This window comes from Salvelinus fontinalis, chromosome 2 (genome assembly GCF_029448725.1).
Source record: "Salvelinus fontinalis isolate EN_2023a chromosome 2, ASM2944872v1, whole genome shotgun sequence".
NCBI lineage: Eukaryota > Metazoa > Chordata > Actinopteri > Salmoniformes > Salmonidae > Salvelinus > Salvelinus fontinalis.
The window spans coordinates 28,930,838-28,948,343 of NC_074666.1; the positions used below are offsets into that span (position 1 = coordinate 28,930,838).

The following is a 17,506-nucleotide window of genomic DNA, read 5'->3' on the forward strand; positions in this document are numbered from 1 at the left end:
GCTTCACATCATAATATAATAAAATAAAAATACAAAGGAAGGAGAAGTATAGCTAATTAGCTAAATATAGCTAATTATAATGAGATAATGGAAATAATGTATGTGCATCTCAAGTAAACAGTGTGCACAACAGATGAGATCACAAGCTGCACTGTTCCAAACTCCTTTTGTATTACATGCCCTCCTGTCTATTTTAAATACAACTGTTTTGTAACATCCTAAGTAACATGCCATTTTCACATTGCCAGGGCTATTTAGTGGGCAGAAAATGTTGCCCACACAAAAGAGTGTTTGGTGTGCTGTAAAGCCCAACATGTCTCAGGGATCATCTGGTATGAATCTGTCTTTCTCTTTCTCCAGCGTTGCTTCCAAAGCCAAGTTTTTTGAGAATGCTTCAAGGCAATTTGGAAGGTAGGTTCAAAACGAAACTCTATCTCCACACGCCCTTTTGCCCCATGAAATGCTTATATAGAAGAAATCAGCGAGATATGCATGTTAGATGACGAGATGGCAGTGGATACAGTCAGGGTAGGCAAGGCCTCAACATGCTGCAAAGCCAAGTTGTTTAAACATAATGCTTCCCTGTGATGGCTGAGAAATGAATTGATCAGTTCACTTTAATGATGAACTATTGAAAGTATCCTGCTCTTAAAAATGTATGTAGTCCCTGTCACTGATCTCAGGTTGTTTGAAGATTTATAATTGAAGAGGAGCTGAGATGTTGTTTTGAAGTAGCTCGAGTGAATATTGAAACCAATCTTGATCATCAGACTATGTCCATGCTTGTATGACTGACGTGATAAGCTTGTGATAACTGTCACAGACATACATTTCTTCCCACTAAAATGCTTTAAACAAGGGATTGAGCTGATGTTACATTCAGGGATGTTGTGGCTTCCTGGTGTCAGGTGTAACCTGGTAACTAAATAAAGAAGAGGGGCACAGACTGCACAGCTGTTGTTTTGTTCCAAATTAAGCATAGAGGCCAACATCAAATGTCAAATTATTTGTAGCCTCATTGACTGTTTGGTTCAAATCCAGTAAATTATTGTATGCTGTTATGTACTGTAATGATAAACTTCAATCAATTATAAGAGCATTTCATAATAAAATAATTGTGTATACACAAGCCAGACAGGTAAAGCACATTCAGAATAATGAAGTAGACGCTTTCAAGATAACAGGTTAATGTAGACAATAGTTGTGCTTGCAAACTGTAACTGTTGGAGAAATTCAAATGTATTTTTAAAATGGTCTTTGCATCTGAAATTGTTGCATATTTCATGTGTAATGTGTTGTTCTGCTTCCCTCATGTAGCTCATCGGTCTCACCTCCAGCATCTACTTTGCTCAATGTGAAAGAAGAGGTATGATGTCCTATAATTTCTTTCTCTCCCCCACCCCCTCCATTTTGGGAACAGGCAGACAGAGGGAGGGTAATGGTTTGAGTGAGATGCTGCAGAGGTGATTTAGAGGTAGTTGAGATAATAGCTCAGCTTCATACGTGTACCTGAAACTGTATTTCAGATGCATGTTATGGTTTGAAATAGGCCTTGCTCAGCTTTTATGAACTTATTTGGCCCATAAATCTTTAAATAGATTTTACAAAAACTATTTACTTTGCACGTTGTAATCAAAACCAATCTTTATTTTCCCTTAGAATTTAAGTTGATTAGTCTGTTACCATGGCCTCTACTCCTGTGGAACTGCAGTGCGTATCTGGACACGCACTGTCCTGTTGTGGAATGGAGGCATGCTCTCAGAATGACAGCACTTTTGTCCTGTCAGTGGATATCCTCCTGCTTGTTGTTATAAGGGACCCAATTAACATGTTGTTTAACTTGTGATAAAGGAGCTCCGGTCTAGATAGGATGCCTTTATATGTCTCTGTCTGATCCGTATCTTTTAGCTTTTGGCATCTGGATCGATATTATATGGGATCAACTCTATATAATGTGTTAACTAAATGAATCCTGGTCCAAGTGGCAAGTTCCAGTATCCAGGTATTTGACAAACAATATTACGACACGTTTCACATTAAATTTCAAACTGCTCAAAAAAAAGCTACTGTAGCTACCTGATACCATTTGGAATTGACATATTCTATAATGTAGTACCCTATTGTACCAGGTTGAAATTAAAGCACCCCAAGTGGCTCAGCTGTAGCACAATATTGTTAACTAGCATCTTAAATCAAAACTGAAAACAAAAGATGCAGGTTCTAAGAAAGTCTGAGTTGAGTTATATGCTTTGCTCTCTACTCCTTCTGTTCATGATGCACTTTGATGAATGAAAACAGACCACGGACATTCTGATGTGCTAAATACCATAATACATTTGGTTAAGCTTGAGGTTAGTCCAACTATACCAACCATGATAACAATGATAAGTAACAAATGATTATCCACACTGTCACACTACAGAATGCTGTGTCTTTGTTAGATCTAGTTAGATGTATTTCACCATTCCCATGTTCTTAAGAACCCTTAAAGCTGGAATACGTAGCGGTGAAACTGCCACGTCCAACGAAGATGTCACTTCAAACATGTTTTATGTATTTTCTAGGACATCATTGCACATGCGATAGAACAGCAGAAACAAAACATGTAACAAATGCGCCTGGGGCGACCAGTGGCGCTGTTTCACCTAATGCGGAGCTCAGCTTTAAGAACTCTTAACTAAATAATTTTAGATTGTGGAATCCAAATAACCACTGGTTTATTTGAATGATCAGCAGTTCAAATGTTTGCAATTGTTTTTTTGTTGTTTTTTTGAAACCGTTTGTTGGTATCTCTCTATTTCCATGTGGGTACTGTCATTCATACAACACTCCAACATGAATGTTTCTTTTGGTCCTACTTCGTAGGTAGTGTCACTAAGTCCATTTACATGGTAATTACATTGGCAGCTACTGTACATTCTACCTAGTGTGGGTACACATTGCTACATAGTACTAGCAACTGTTATACCTGTTTGTGGCTTGCACCATTGCAGATAACCTCACAATGGAGAATACTGTGTAATTTTAAGAAAGCATTATATTTTGAAGGGAGGTTTATGCAAAGCTAATATGTATAGCATTAAAAAAAAATGTCTTCAATGATTTCTGTCTCAGAATATTTTGTGAATGATTGACAACGCAGGTAAGAGCTCGTCATTAGAATTCCCAGAGGTTTTTGGATCATCTTAAAATTGTCTTCACTCCCAATTGATTTCTGTGAACATTTGGACAAAGAAACATTCCTTGTCTTATGTGTCTCTTACCTGCTTGATCCTCTCTGTCAACAAAATATTTAACAGCAACACCTGTATTGATGTTTTTTATGTTAATTGTGTGATTGTATAAAACAAATATGCTCTTTAATGTCCTGTCTTAAACTAATTGTCAGCTCCCCCCCCCCCCTTGTATGCATTCTGTAAGTGTTGTACAGATTTATCAAGAAACATGCCCCATGTATCAGCATGAAAAGTAAAATAAATCAACTTTCCACTCTTTCTCAAAAACATTGACAAGCGTGATCAGAATGGTTAATAAGTTGAGCATAAGGGGACTAGCGTGGTCATATCCACATCACAAAAAAACAACTATAACTCAAATGCAGGGCAAGAGAATACTGTATAAAGTTACTCCAAAATGTCCTTTTAGTGTAATTTTCTAAGAGGGATTTTCATTGTCAGAATTTGAGAAAAGGTAGACTTCGATGAACAGTGGCAATGATACATGCAGCAGTCAAATCAAATGTTATTTGTCACGTGCCAAATCCAACAGCTGTAGGTAGACCTTATCCAAGAAATGCTTACTTACAAGCCTTTAACCAACAATGCAGTTCAATGCTAAATAAACTAAAGTAAAAAGTAACACAACAAGATTACATAATAATAACAAGGCTATATACAGGTGGTTCCAGTACCGAGTCAGTGTGCGGGGATACAGGTTAGTTGAGGTAATTTGTACATGTAGGTGGGGGTAAAGTGACTATGCATAGATAGATGGATAGTAAACAGTGAGTAGCAGCAGTGTAAAAACAAAGGGGGGATGTCAATGTAAATACTCCGGTGGCCATTTCATTAATTTTTCAGCAGACTTATGGCTTAGGGGCAGAAGCTGTTAAGGAGCATTTTGGGCCTAGACTTGACGCTCCAGTACCGCTTGCCATGCAGTAGCAGAGAGAACAGTCTATGACTTGGCTGACTTGAGTCTTGGACAATTGTTTTGGCCTTCCTCTGACACAACCTAGTATATAGGTCCTCTATTGCAGGAAGCTTGGCCACATTGATGTATTGGGCCGTATGCACTACCCTCTGTAGCGCCTTATGGTCAGATGCCGAGCAGTTGCCATACCAGGCGGTGATGCACCCGGTCAGGATGCTCTCGATGGTGCAGCTGTAGAACATTTTGAGGATCTGGGGACCCATGCCAAATCTTTTCAGTCTCCTGAGTGGGAAAAGGTGTTGTCGTGCCCTCTTCATGACTGTCGTGGTGTGTTTGGACCATGATAGTTTGTTGGTGATGTGGACACCAAGGAACTTAACTCTCGACCCGCTCCTACAGCCCCGTCGATGTTAATGGGGGTCTGTTCGCCCCTCCTTTTCCTGTAGTCCACGATCATCTCCTGTCTTGCTCACATTGAGGGAGAGGTTGTTGTCCTGGTACCACACTGCCAGGTCTCTGACCTCCCCCCTATAGGCTGTATCATCGTTGTCTGTGTTGGAGTCATGCTTGGTCATGCTTGGCCTTGCAGTCATGGGAAAATAAAGAAAACAGTTTGGTACTGTAGCCTGCATAAAACTAATGTCTTAGATATTGCACATGAACATATTGGAAGATATGTTCATGTGCAATATCTTGGAAGATTAGTCCAAATGAGGACAAAAAAACAAACAAAACATATACAGTGCATTTGGAAAGTATTCAGACCCTTGACATTTTCCACATTTTGTTATATTACAGCCTTCCTCTAAAATCGATTTTTTTTAAAATTCCTCATCAATCTACACCCATACCCCATAATGACAAAGCAAAAACATGTTTTTTATTTTTTTTAAATAAACAAATACCTTATTTACATAAGTATTCAGACCCTTGAACCTAATCGAACATCTTTGGAGAGACTTGATAATAGTTGTGCAGCGACGCTCACCATCCAACCTGACAGAGCTTGAGAGGATTTGCAGAGAAGAATGGGAGAAACTCCCCAAATACAGGTGTGCCAAGCTTGTAGCGTCGTACACAAGAAGACTCGAAGCTGTAATCGCTGCCAATGGTGCTTCAGCAAAGTACTGAGTAAAGGGTCTGAATACTTACAGTATCAGTCAAAAGTTTGGACACCTACTCATTCCAGGCTTTTTCTTTATTTTTACTATTTTCTACATTGTAGAATAATAGTGAAGGCATCAAAACCATGAAACAACACATGGAATCATGTAGTAATCAAAAAAGTGTTAAACAAATCAAAATATATTTTAGATTCTTCAAAGTAGCCACCCTTTGCCTTGATTATAGCTTTGCACACTCTTGGCATTCTCTCAACCAGCTTTCCAACAGTCTTGAAGAAGTTCCCACGTACACAGAGCATTTATTGGCTGCTTTTCCTTCACTCTGCGGTCCAACTCATCCCAAACCATCTCAATTGGGTTGAGGCCATGTGATTGTGGATGCCAGGTCATCTGATGCAGCACTCCATCACTCTCCTTCTTGGTCAAATAGCCCTTACACAGCCTGGAGGTGTGTTTTGGGTCATTGTCCTGCTGACAAACCAGATGGGATTGCATATCACTGCAGAATGTTGTGGGAGCCATGCTGGTTAAGTGTGCCTTGAATTCTAAATAAATCACTGACAGTGTCACCAGCAAAGTACCATCACACCACCTCCATGCTTCACGGTGGGAACCACACATGCAGAGATCATCCATTCACCTACTCTGCATCTCACAAAGACATGGCTTTTGGAACCAAAATCTCCAATTTGGACTCATCAGACCAAAGGACAGATTTCCACAGGTCTAATATCAATTGCTCATGTTTCTTTGCCCAAGCAAGTATCTTCTTCTTGGTGTCCTTTAGTTGTGGTTTCTTTGCAGCAATTCGACCATGAAGGCCTGATTCACGCAGTCTACTCAGAACAGTTGTCTGTTACTTGAACTCTGTGAAGCATTTATCCGGGCTTCAATTTCTGATGAACTTATCCTCTGCAGCAGAGGTAACTCTGGGTCTTTCTTTCCTGTGGCGGTCCTCATGAGAGCCAGTTTCATCATAACGCTTGATGGTTTTTGCGACTGCACTTGAAGAAACTGTTTAAGTTTTTTAAATTTTCCAGAGTGACTGGCCTTCATGTCTTAAATTAATGGTGGACTGTCATTTCTCTTTGCTTATTTGAGATGTTCTTGCCATAATATGGACTTTGTCTTTTACCAAATAAGGCTAGCTTCTGTATACCACCCCTGCCTTGTCACAACACAATTGACTCAAACGCATTAAGGAAAGAAAGAAATTCCACAAATTAACAAGGCACACCTGTTAATTGGCATGCATTCCAGGTGACTACCTCATGAAGCTAGTTGAGACAATGCCAAGAGTGTGCAAAGCTGTCATCAAGGCAAAGGGTGGCTGCTTACCTCCAACACAATAAAATATATTTTATTTGTTTTAACACTTTTTTGGTTACCTGATGATTCCATATATGTTATAGTTTTGACGTCTTCACACTTATTCTACAATGTAGAAAATAGTAAAAATAAAGAAAACCCTGGATTGAGTAGGTGTCCAAACTTTTGACTGGTACTGTATGTAAATGTGATGGGTCCTGTGGTGTGTGTGTTATTTTTATTTTTTTTTACAAAAATGTCAATAGTTTTTGCTTTGTCATTATTCTGTATTGTGTGTACATTACTGAGGGTGAAAAAATAAATTACAGCTAATCTTCCCCTCCCCACTCAGACTGCCAGGCAGTCCCAGCTAAATTCTTGCTTGCTTAAGAAATATTGTTTTGCTAAAAACATATTTTTGTCAGTTTCCATGGAACCCTATTACAGTGAGTTTTTAATTGTTATCCAGAAATGATTTTATATTGATATAAAAATAGCTGCGTTTCCTTAAGAATCCAGGGGAGCCAGCTTCTAGTTTTAAAGCATACTAATAACCTGTTCAAAATGCTCTATGGTCTTATCAAGAAGGAATTTACAAGATAGATTGGATTCTATTATATTTTTGTCAATAAGCAAACGCATTTATTAATTGCCCTAAGGGGTTATATTAGTTATATTTAATTTACTTGAAATTTATATGTAATTATTGAACTGTGGTTGCATTTGTGTCCACTGGATTTGCAACTGTGAAAAATACTTAAAATGACAGTTCAATATCAACCAAAACATTTGATGTGTAACTGTGTATCAATGATAAAACATAATGCAAGTGTTTTATACTGCAAAACTTTTTTTGCATTGTATAAAGTACTTAGGACAGGGGTGCTCAAACCTTTGGCTTGGTGGTCCCTGGGCTGAACAAATAGACATGTTTTATTTAGAATTATAAACTGGGTCATTCGAGCCCTGGATGCTGATCGGCTGACAGCTGTGGTATATCAGACCGTATACCACGGGTATGACAAAACATGCATTTTTACTGCTCTAGTAATGTTGGTAACCGGTTTGTAATATCAATAAGGCACCTCTGGGGTTTGTGGTATATGGCCAATATACCACGGCTAAGGGCTATATCGTGGCACTCCTCGTTGCGTCGTACTAAGGAACAGCCCTAATGCCTTGGTATATTGGCCATATACCAAACCGTCTCGTGCCTTATTGCTTAAATATAAAATGTAAAACATTGCATTTTAGGTCTTGAAACAACTGCTTTTTTAAAATAAAATTACAATTCAAACAATCAAATCATAGCAATATAATTTGATACCTAACACATTCTGATTACCAGTATTAAAAATGTATTACATTTTTACCATTGCAACCAAGTTTTTATGTTCATAAGAGTAATCACTTGAGTACGGGCAGTTTAAATAAAATTTCATGTGATTCTACTTATTGTGTCATGGAATAGAGAGAAAATGTTGCAGTGTTAATTCTACTTCCTTGCAGTTCTACACATTTTGCCATAGCTTATGAACATGGCATAAGTCATCTGAGTGAGAAACTAACAAAATCAATGGGGGGCCCCTGGAAGTCAGGGCCCCTGGGCACGTGCCTTTGGTTTCCCCGTCAGTCATTTGGCTATGATTACTACAAGGTTTAATTAGCTGGCTGGACCAACTTACCTAGCAATCTATAACATGTTAGCTGACATGGGCTAATTGAGTGACTGACATAAGAGGAAAACTGCTGATGCACTACCAAATTTCGATTTGCATGTTGTGTATTCTGCAATGCTATATCTCAACAGTAAGTTGAGACCCCTGACTTCCTAATTATACTTTTTTGAAAGATAGACATACTGTACAGTATAGCCCTGGTGAGAGTTGGCATGCGTGTCATTCGAAGTGGATGCCAGATTTTTGCCAGAATTTACATAGTGGGGAGGGGCTGAATCTCCCTTTTGCGCTCAGATTTTAACCCCCAAACATAAACCAAGTAGCTAGCTAGATAGTGCACACAAGATTTGGTTCTGGGTTCAGAGATTTATGAAAAATATAAGGAAGGTTAACATGAAACAACTACAGTATGTACATTTTAAAGTAAGTGAAACACACATTTACACTTTTGATTGTTTTTAATAATATGCAAAGGAAAATAAACAAGGAACACAACATGTACACTAAGACCTACCTGACAAATCATATCAATAGCTGAAAATGGACAATCAATTTACAGGTTACGGGGGGGGGGGGGGTCATTCTTAAATAGACTCATTCAATAGTAGTCACTTCACATAAGAGACGTAAAAATACAACAAACTTTCAAAGATTCGGTAATACCATTTTGATGGTCAGAATTGCCTCATCTTTAAGAAGTCATGCAACTTTGAATTTTACTCACAAAATATTTAAATCAATACTACTACAGAAGGTAGTCAAAAAGCATTAACAATTGATTTTGTAAGAAAAATGTTCAGCCATTACATTTTGTAACAGACATAAAATGTCAGTAACATGTACACAAATAATTGTACCATTTACACAAAAACAGGTTAATATACAAATGTATAAATACATACAGCTATGTCCATTTTGACTTTTTAATATACTTGTGATATCATTTACTTGTAGGCTTATATGGAAATCTCAATGTATGTCTACCATGGTACATTTTCAAGTAAAGTGGAAAATCGATGGATGGAAAATCGTTTATTGCTTGACAGAGCAATCCTGTTCTCCAAGTCAATCTAAAAAGAATGTTGAAAACATGTATAATGATAAACAAAATAGTAATTGCATGATTACTGGGTGTATAAAGAGAGAGTTTCTTTGTGATCATTTCCTTCAATCTATTTACCTCAGAATTAAAGTTCAGTAATGTGGACTCAGTATGGTAGACACAACTGCAGTTAATTTTACTTTACAGATTATTTAAAAGTTACACGAACTGTAAAATAATATATGGGAGAACATCTATGCTTTTTTAAGGCAATTGCATGGCCTTCATATTTAGGGCCCTATAAAATCTGCAGACATCACGGAATCCAGACAAATGGATTTCAACAATATTCAAAAGTGTTGAATTTAGTAGAATATGAATCAAATGTTTATTTGCACAAGTTCCTCACAAGATATGAAAATAATGCATCAGTTATATTTTTTTCCCTGAAACTTTCTGAAGAAGCAATGGCATGGGAATGCCCCTGTATGTGTGGTGGCCGCACTTTGTGTAACCAGTTAGCGACGCTAATGATAACTGTATTGTGGCTATTGTAATTTTTACAGTGCAAAACAAAAATGTAAAACCAATCAGAAAACGTAAATGTGGAAAAATACTAAACTGAATTTGACAACAAAAAAGATATATATATATAATTATAGGGCCCTATAGTACATTTTGAATTAGTACTCAGAGATATTTTCCAATTTGGGTTGCCTGATTTTAGATGTTTTTTAAGGAAAACCCTGTAATGAGTATATTTTCTTCTCAAGATGAGTAACAAATGAATACAACAATACCAATCAATGTACAGTATGTACCCATGGTCTTAACAAATTGTCATCTGATGTATTAAACATTCAAATTAACAATGTCATTGCTTATAGGCATAGCCTGTCTCCCCAAAAGAGAAAATGTCAGATATTTTCAGATGAGCAATTGTATCCTAGGACTGAATTCAATCAAATCTGCTGTAGCAATATTTATGCAGTATCCTTGTGTACACAACTTCTGTAATGTACACGTGTCTTAATCTGCAGTTTTTACCAAAACCATTTTGCCATTGTGTTTAGCACTTTGGAAAACTGCTAATGTAAAAATGACTTTATAAAATACATTTCATTGATTGTTTGTAAGGGAAATAGTATATTTATATAAATGCTACTGCTTGAAAATTGCAATGGGGTTTGATTGAATTGAGCTACTTAGATAATTGCAGTCCATTTATAAGAATTATGGTTGTCAACAACAAATGTTTCTCACATCTCAATTGACAGTAATATGAGTTATACAGAAACGGTTTAAGTCACAATGTAAATACAGCTTCATGCACAAACTATTGAAGAGATATACACTCAGTGGCCAGTTTTTATTCACTCCTTTCATGAAAATGGTTCTTCCTACCGACAGGGAGTCATGTGGCTGTGGCTTGCTGTATAAAGAAGGCAGACGGGCATTGAGGCATTCAGTTACTGTTTGATTTAATGTTAGGATGAGCAAAACGAGGGACCTAAGCGAATTTGAGCATGGTATGATTGTCGGTGCCAGGTGCACCAGTTCTTATCCAGAGCGTCTTACAGGAGCAATTAGGGTTAAGTGCCTTGCTTAAGGGCACATGAACAGATTATTCACCTTGTCAGCTCGGAGATTCCAATCTGTCAGTTACTGGCCCAATGCTCTAACCACTAGGATACCACCATTTGCTCAATCAGATGTCGAAGACCATGAAAATGGGATCTTTCTGGAGTTTTTTGTTTTCAAGATATCTACATGAAAATTTCAGCATTTTAAAGGCATATAATTACATTCTTAATATGATAATGCATTTCACCTAATCTAAAATATGAAACTGTTTGATTTTATGAAGTAATTTAAGCCACAGTTGGCATATAAAAACAAAGACAGGGAATTTGTTGAATTAAACTATTGTTTTGTGCTATTCTTGAATCCAAAGTTTTATTTTGTTGAAGTTTCTGAACAAAAATGTCACTCACTTAGTTTGAACTAATGACTATATGAATGGACACCGTTCATTCCTATGTGAAGACTCAATAGAGCACTTGAAGCTAAGGAAGTCTGATAAGATTGCGTATCATGCGTACATAACATGCGCAGTTTGAGCTACTCCAGGAAGTGACGTTACAGGCTAGCTCTATGCTGCCCCATCTCATTGAGTAACTAAAGTTGAAGGCTGACTGGGATACTGCAGGCTGCCATTAGCTACTAAATTATCCTTGTGCGATTTTTAAAATAATTGGTTCAGGGACATACATTTGGTGTAATAGAGGCAATTATTGGCACCATGATTGTTATTTTTTTTACACGATTGACCACGAAGATTGCTATTTTCCCATTCACTATAATGGGGGATCCTGTTTTCTTCAAACAATGCCTGCAGTACCAAGGTCGGACTTGAACTTCAAGGCTTCAATGAGAAGAGGCATTCGTTCTCCCCTGGCTTGAACATTGTTTGCATTTAATGGAACTCATGATAGAGCAATTGTTGGTGACAAATGGCCACATGAATTTGGCACGCTATGTCCCCCCCACTTCTAAAACCAAAGTTCCGCCCCTGTTGTTTTCAATAAAGATTAAATCATTCTAACATCTACAAACACATGGCGCATGCACCTCTGTATGTTCTGATGAACTAAAAAATGCAAATATTCAGGCCGAGTTAAACCTTAGAGGATTTTCAGCATTAATAGATTATGAGTATGTTCAGTTTGACCAACTAATTTGGGCACAATACTGTCATGTGTGACGCAAAAGAGTCATCTGAAACATGCAGACTAAATGTGCAGCCAAGTTGTAGAAGGTTTCATACTATAATTTATTTTTAAATAACTCAATAGAGATCCACTGCCACTGAAAATATTCTGGAAAGTTATTCATTCCAATTGTCTCGCTTTGTGTCTGGAATTAGTTAGTCACTTTGGGTGAATAGATTAAAGTATGACTGTACCATTAGAATTACTGTTTGTTCACTACCTAAATAACTAAGAAGAAAGTTTTAAATACTGTACAATACATGTAGTGATGTATGCATTGTATATGTATATTGAAAATAGCATTCTAGTACACCATAGTCAGTCGGATACAACCGTTGAGTAGTTAGCTAGTAAATATAGATAGACTGTGTATGTAAGAGTATACTGCAAACGACTGTTTCACACTCCTTTTGGTAATATTTTTTTTTGCATAGCACAATCTCATGAAAGTTCCTAAAGTAGAGATATGCATAGCTATGTTTAACTGTTTCTGCATTTTGTTTAGTCTTGTCTTCATCCAGTCAATGGATGATATTCTTCTGATTCTTACATTTGACATAACACTACTAGTCTTGTGTATTTTTTTTCTTGAAATACAGGACAGATTGGGCTGTCAACAAGGTGACACCTTGCAACTTGAAATAAATGCTAAAACCTTGCTGCCCTTCTGAGAAAATTATCTCAATTATGTCTGATAAGCGGCTAAACTACTGTAATGATACAATGATTTCAGAAATGGTACATTGAGCTATTAGATATAAAAAAAAAATGGGAGAGAGAGAACATTACAAGGGAAACACTACAGAGCCTTGGCTGAAGTATATAGAGGCAGCTTGGATTGGATTTTTTTCTCAGTATGATGGCAAATCCTGCTACTTGTGGAACAGGATTGGATTGTTTTCTCAGTATGATGGCAAATCCTGCTACTTGTGGAACAGGATTGGTTTGGCCAAGCCTGCCAGGATCTTTGGCAAATGTACTGAGATTATCTCTGCAATCATCTCTGGAAAGTTGACCTTGGTGGGCAGAGACTGGGCCTGGACAAACAGATCAAATGTAAACTGCTGGAGTTTCCTCACAACCTGGGGGTTGGAAAGATGGACAGAGACAAGACAAGGTTACAATTCTGTCACATTCTACGATTTTGCTTTGGAAAACAAAGTAAGAATTTCATAACTTAGAATGTATGATCAAATCTGCTATGACAACAGAATAAATCAAATACAGTTATTAAGGATGCACATTGTCTCTCACCGGTTGGAGGGAATCCATGAGACGGGTGAGTTGATACAACCTCTGAGAGCAGTTGGACTTCCTTCCGTAGTTAATGACGCGACCAAGTTCATTGATGTAGGTCAGCCGCAATTCATCAAAGTACTTCTGACTCTTAAGACCGTCCACTGGAACTGCAAATGAGACAGCATGTAGTTGTTTTGTCCACAATATTGAATCTCTGTTGTTAAACTATAAAAAAAAATGCACTGTTTGGTTCCAATGGAAGCTACACTATACTGTATATACTAAAGTATGTGGACATCTCTTCAAATTAGTGGATTTGGCTATTTCAGCCAAACCTGTTACTGACAGGTGTATAAAATCGAGCACACAGCCATGCAATTTCAATAGACAAACATTGGCAGTAGAATGGCCTTACTGAAGAGCTCAGTGATTTTCAATGCGGCATCGTCATAGGATGCCACCTTTCCAACAAGTCAGTAAGTCAAATTTCTGCCCTGCTAGAGCTGCCCTGGTCAACTGTAAGTCCACTAATTTGAAGCGTTGTCCACGTACCTTTTGTATATGTAGTGTATATCAACTCCATCTACTGTCCACAATACATGAACAACAAAAGATTGCTGTTATTGTGAAGTGGAAACTTCTAGGAGAAACAACGGCTCAGCCGTGAAGTGGTAGGCCATGCAAGCTCACAGAACAGGACCGACGAGTGCTGAAGCGCGTAGCGTGTAACAATTGCCTGTCCTCGTTTGCAACACTCACTACAGAGTTCCAAACTGCTTCTGGAAGCAACATCAGCACAAGAACTGTTCGTCGGGAGCTTCATGAAATGGTATTCCATAGCCGAGCAGCTGCACACAAGCCTAAAATCACCATAGCGCAATGACGAGTGTCTGCTGGAGTGGTGTAAAGCTTGCCGCCATTGGACATTGGAGCAGTGGAAACGCGTTCTCTGGAGTGATGAACCAATCCCGCGTCACCATCTGGCAGTCCGACGGACGAATCTGGGTTTGGCGGATGCTAGGAGAACACTACCTGCCCCAATGCATAGTGCCAACTATAAAGTTTGGTAGAGGAGGAATAATGGTCTGGGGCTGTTTTTCATGTTTCGGGCTAGGTCCCTTAGTTCCAGTGAAGGGAAACCTTAATGCTACAGCATACAATGACATTCTAGACGATTCTGTGCTTCCAACTTTGTGGCAACTGTTTGGGGAATGCCCTTTCCTGTTTCAGCATTACAATGCCCCCATGCACAAAGTGAGGTCCATGCAGAAATGGTTTGTCAATCGGTGTGGAAGAACTTGACTGACCTGCACAGAGCCCTGACCTCATCCCCATCGAGCACCTTTGGGATGAATTGGAATACCGACTGTGAGTCAGGCCTAATCACCCAACATCAGTGCCCGACCTCACTAATACTCTTGTGGCTGAATGGAAGCAAGGCCCTGCAGCAATGTTCCAACATCTAGTGGAAAGCCTTCCCAGAAGAGTGGAGACTGTTATAGCAGCAAAGGGGGTTCCAACTCCATATTAATGCCCATGATTTTGGAATGAGATGTTCGACGAGCAGGTGTGCACATACTTTTGGTCATGTAGTGTATCTCAAATTGTACTCCATTTCAACAGCATGAAAATGGCCTAGAGGAAATTGCTTGCAAGTCAATTTCATAAAAGAAGAAATACACAATGTGATGCTTTCTATAGTCTGTTAATGCACCTCTCAGCCTTTGTCTAGGCAACAACACTCACTGATGCTGAAGAGGAGCAGGGCCTTCATGCAGAGGAACTCGTCCTGAGTGACTTGCAGCAGGACAAACTCCTGGGAGAGGTGTCTCATCCGTATGCAGTGATCGAACATGCTAGAGATGTGCATCCGATGGCTGGGGAGACGTGAGAAAAGAGAGGAACAGGGTGAGATTGAGCCAATAAAAAGACCGGGGGGAATATATTGGGGAATATATTAAGAAAGGGATCATCTGTTGCTATGAGAGATTATGTATAGAGGGGGCAAATAGATGAGAGGATAAGATGGCGAGACCAGTATGTGAAACTTTTGCAATGATTACAAAATTGGCGTCCTCCCTCTTTTTGAAGATAGTTATATGTGACCTTTGACCTTCTGCTAAGCGGGAACATCTGGTTGTAATGATGTCATCTCAACCAGTTGTGCCCGCAGGGTATACCGTCTGAATACAGGATTGCAGTGATTGGTACTGAATCTTTATTTTTATTTTTCGTAGTTAATAAAAAAACAAAATGTCATGTGGAGATGTAGCTGCACACATAGCTCACACACACATTTTTTGCATAAAGAAGTAGGAAAGAATTTCCTTTTTCGGCATCAGACATGCCTAATTCTCACTTGAATCATAGTTTTTGTGTTTCATAGGCTAAATGACACATTCTGTTAACATCTGACTCAAAAGTGATATGTTCTTGCAATTTGTAGTCTATGACATTTCAGATCTAGAAATGATAAATATTACAAAGTAGTTTGGATGTAGTGAACAATTTTTTTCAAAGTAACTTTAAGTAAACTATATTTTACTCAAGGGTAGCTTTAGTGTAGCTTAACTTCTTCCAGTGTGGTAGCTTGGTAAACTATATAATCTTCCCCAACACTACTTATAGTACATGTTAGAATGTTATATTCTCTATATTACTTATATTATTACTTATATTACTATATTACTTAGCTACATGGATCAATGCTAATAAGGGTACTCTAGTTCCAACATTTATATTACCAATAATAATGCATTCAATATAGGTAATATACACTACATGACCAAAAGTATGAGGACACCTCCATGTCGAACATCTCATTCCAAACTCATGGACATTAATATGAGGTTGGTCCCCCCCTTTTCTGCTATAACAGCCTCCACTCTTCTGGGAAGGCTTTCTAGTAAATGTTTGAACATTGCTGCAAGGACTTGCTTCCATTCAGCCACAAGAACTTTAGTGAGGTTTAGCACTGTTGTTGGGCGATTGGGTCTGGCTCGCAGTCAGCGTTCCAATTAATCCCAAAGGTTGGGGTTGAGGTCAGGACTCCGAGCAGGCCAGTCAATTTATTCCACACGAATCTCAAAAAAAAGATTCTATATGGACCTCGCTTGTGCACGGGGGCATTGTCATGCTGAAACAGGAAAGGGCCTTCCCCAAACTGTTACCACAAAGTTGAAAGCACAGTTTCGTCTAGAATGTTATTGTATACTGTTCACTGGAACATAGGGGCCTAGCGCGAACCATGAAAAACAGCCCCAGACCATTATTCCTCCTCCACCAAACTTTACAGTTGGCACTATGCATTGGGGCAGGTAGCGTCTCCTGGCATCCGCTAAACCCAGATTTGTCCATTGGACTGCCAGATGGTGATGCGTGACTCATCATTCCAGAAAACGCATGTCCAATGGCGGCAAGCTTTGCACCACTCCAGCTGACGCTTGTCATTGCGCATGGTGATTTTAGGCTTATGTGCGGCTGCTCGGCCATGGAACACAATTCATTTCATGAAGCTCTCAACGAACAGTTCTTGTTCTGATGTTGCTTCCATAGGCAGTTTGTAACTCGGTAGTGTGTTGCAACCGAGGACAGACTATTTTTGCGTTCTACGATTCAGCACTTGGCGGTCCCGCTCTGTGAGCTTGTGTGCCCTAGATATTTCCACTTCACAACAGCACTTCCAGTTGACCGGGGCAGTTCTAGCAGGGCAGAAATTTGACGAACTGACTTGTTGGAAAGGTGGCATCCTATGACGATGCCACATTGAAAGTCACTGAGCACTTCAGTAAGGTCATTCTACTGCCAATGTTTGTCTATTGAGATTGCATGGTTGTGTGCGCGATTTTATACACCTGTCAGCAACGGGTGTTGCTGAAATAGACAAAACAAACTAATTGAAGGGGGGGTCCACATACTTTTGTGTATATATAGTGTAAATCTGTGCACATTCCTCAGTAATGAATTACTTTAAATGTCATTGAACTCCCTCAGTCACCTATGCTACTAGCGTACTCAGTAATATTCAGATCTGAACTAAATATCACTACTTCCCTTCAGAAATGATTCACACACCTTGACTTTTTCCATATTTTGCTGTGTTTCAGCCTGTATTTAAAATCTATTACATTGAGATTTGTTGTCACTGGCCTACACACAATACCCCATAGTATCAAAGTGGAATTATATTTT

At 38.7% G+C, this 17,506-nt stretch overlaps 2 protein-coding genes across 9 annotated transcripts in view; one reads left to right on the forward strand and one right to left on the reverse strand.

Annotated features, from left to right (window-relative positions):
* Positions 1 to 12,734, forward strand: part of LOC129815728 (oligophrenin-1-like) — a 67,207-nt gene extending 54,473 nt beyond the window's left edge. For 3 of the 7 annotated variants that reach the window (XM_055869799.1, XM_055869808.1, XM_055869835.1), the window contains one exon: positions 361 to 411. Coding sequence is in view for 4 of the 7 variants with exons in the window: in XM_055869817.1 (XP_055725792.1) it covers positions 361 to 411; positions 1,318 to 1,366; positions 1,660 to 1,671 (112 nt within the window). In the remaining 3 variants the exon portion in view is untranslated. The other 4 variants (XM_055869817.1, XM_055869843.1, XM_055869826.1 and 1 more) reach the window with 2 other exon arrangements.
* A 97-nt stretch (positions 12,735 to 12,831) lies between these two features.
* Positions 12,832 to 17,506, reverse strand: part of LOC129815715 (androgen receptor-like) — a 52,046-nt gene continuing 47,371 nt past the window's right edge. For both annotated transcript variants that reach the window (XM_055869788.1, XM_055869780.1), the window contains exons 6-8: positions 15,062 to 15,192; positions 13,331 to 13,482; positions 12,832 to 13,158 (exon numbers count right to left, since the gene is read on the reverse strand). In XM_055869788.1, coding sequence (XP_055725763.1) covers positions 13,000 to 13,158; positions 13,331 to 13,482; positions 15,062 to 15,192 — 442 coding nt within the window. In that variant the 3' untranslated portion in view covers positions 12,832 to 12,999. The remainder of the gene's footprint in view (positions 13,159 to 13,330; positions 13,483 to 15,061; positions 15,193 to 17,506) is intronic.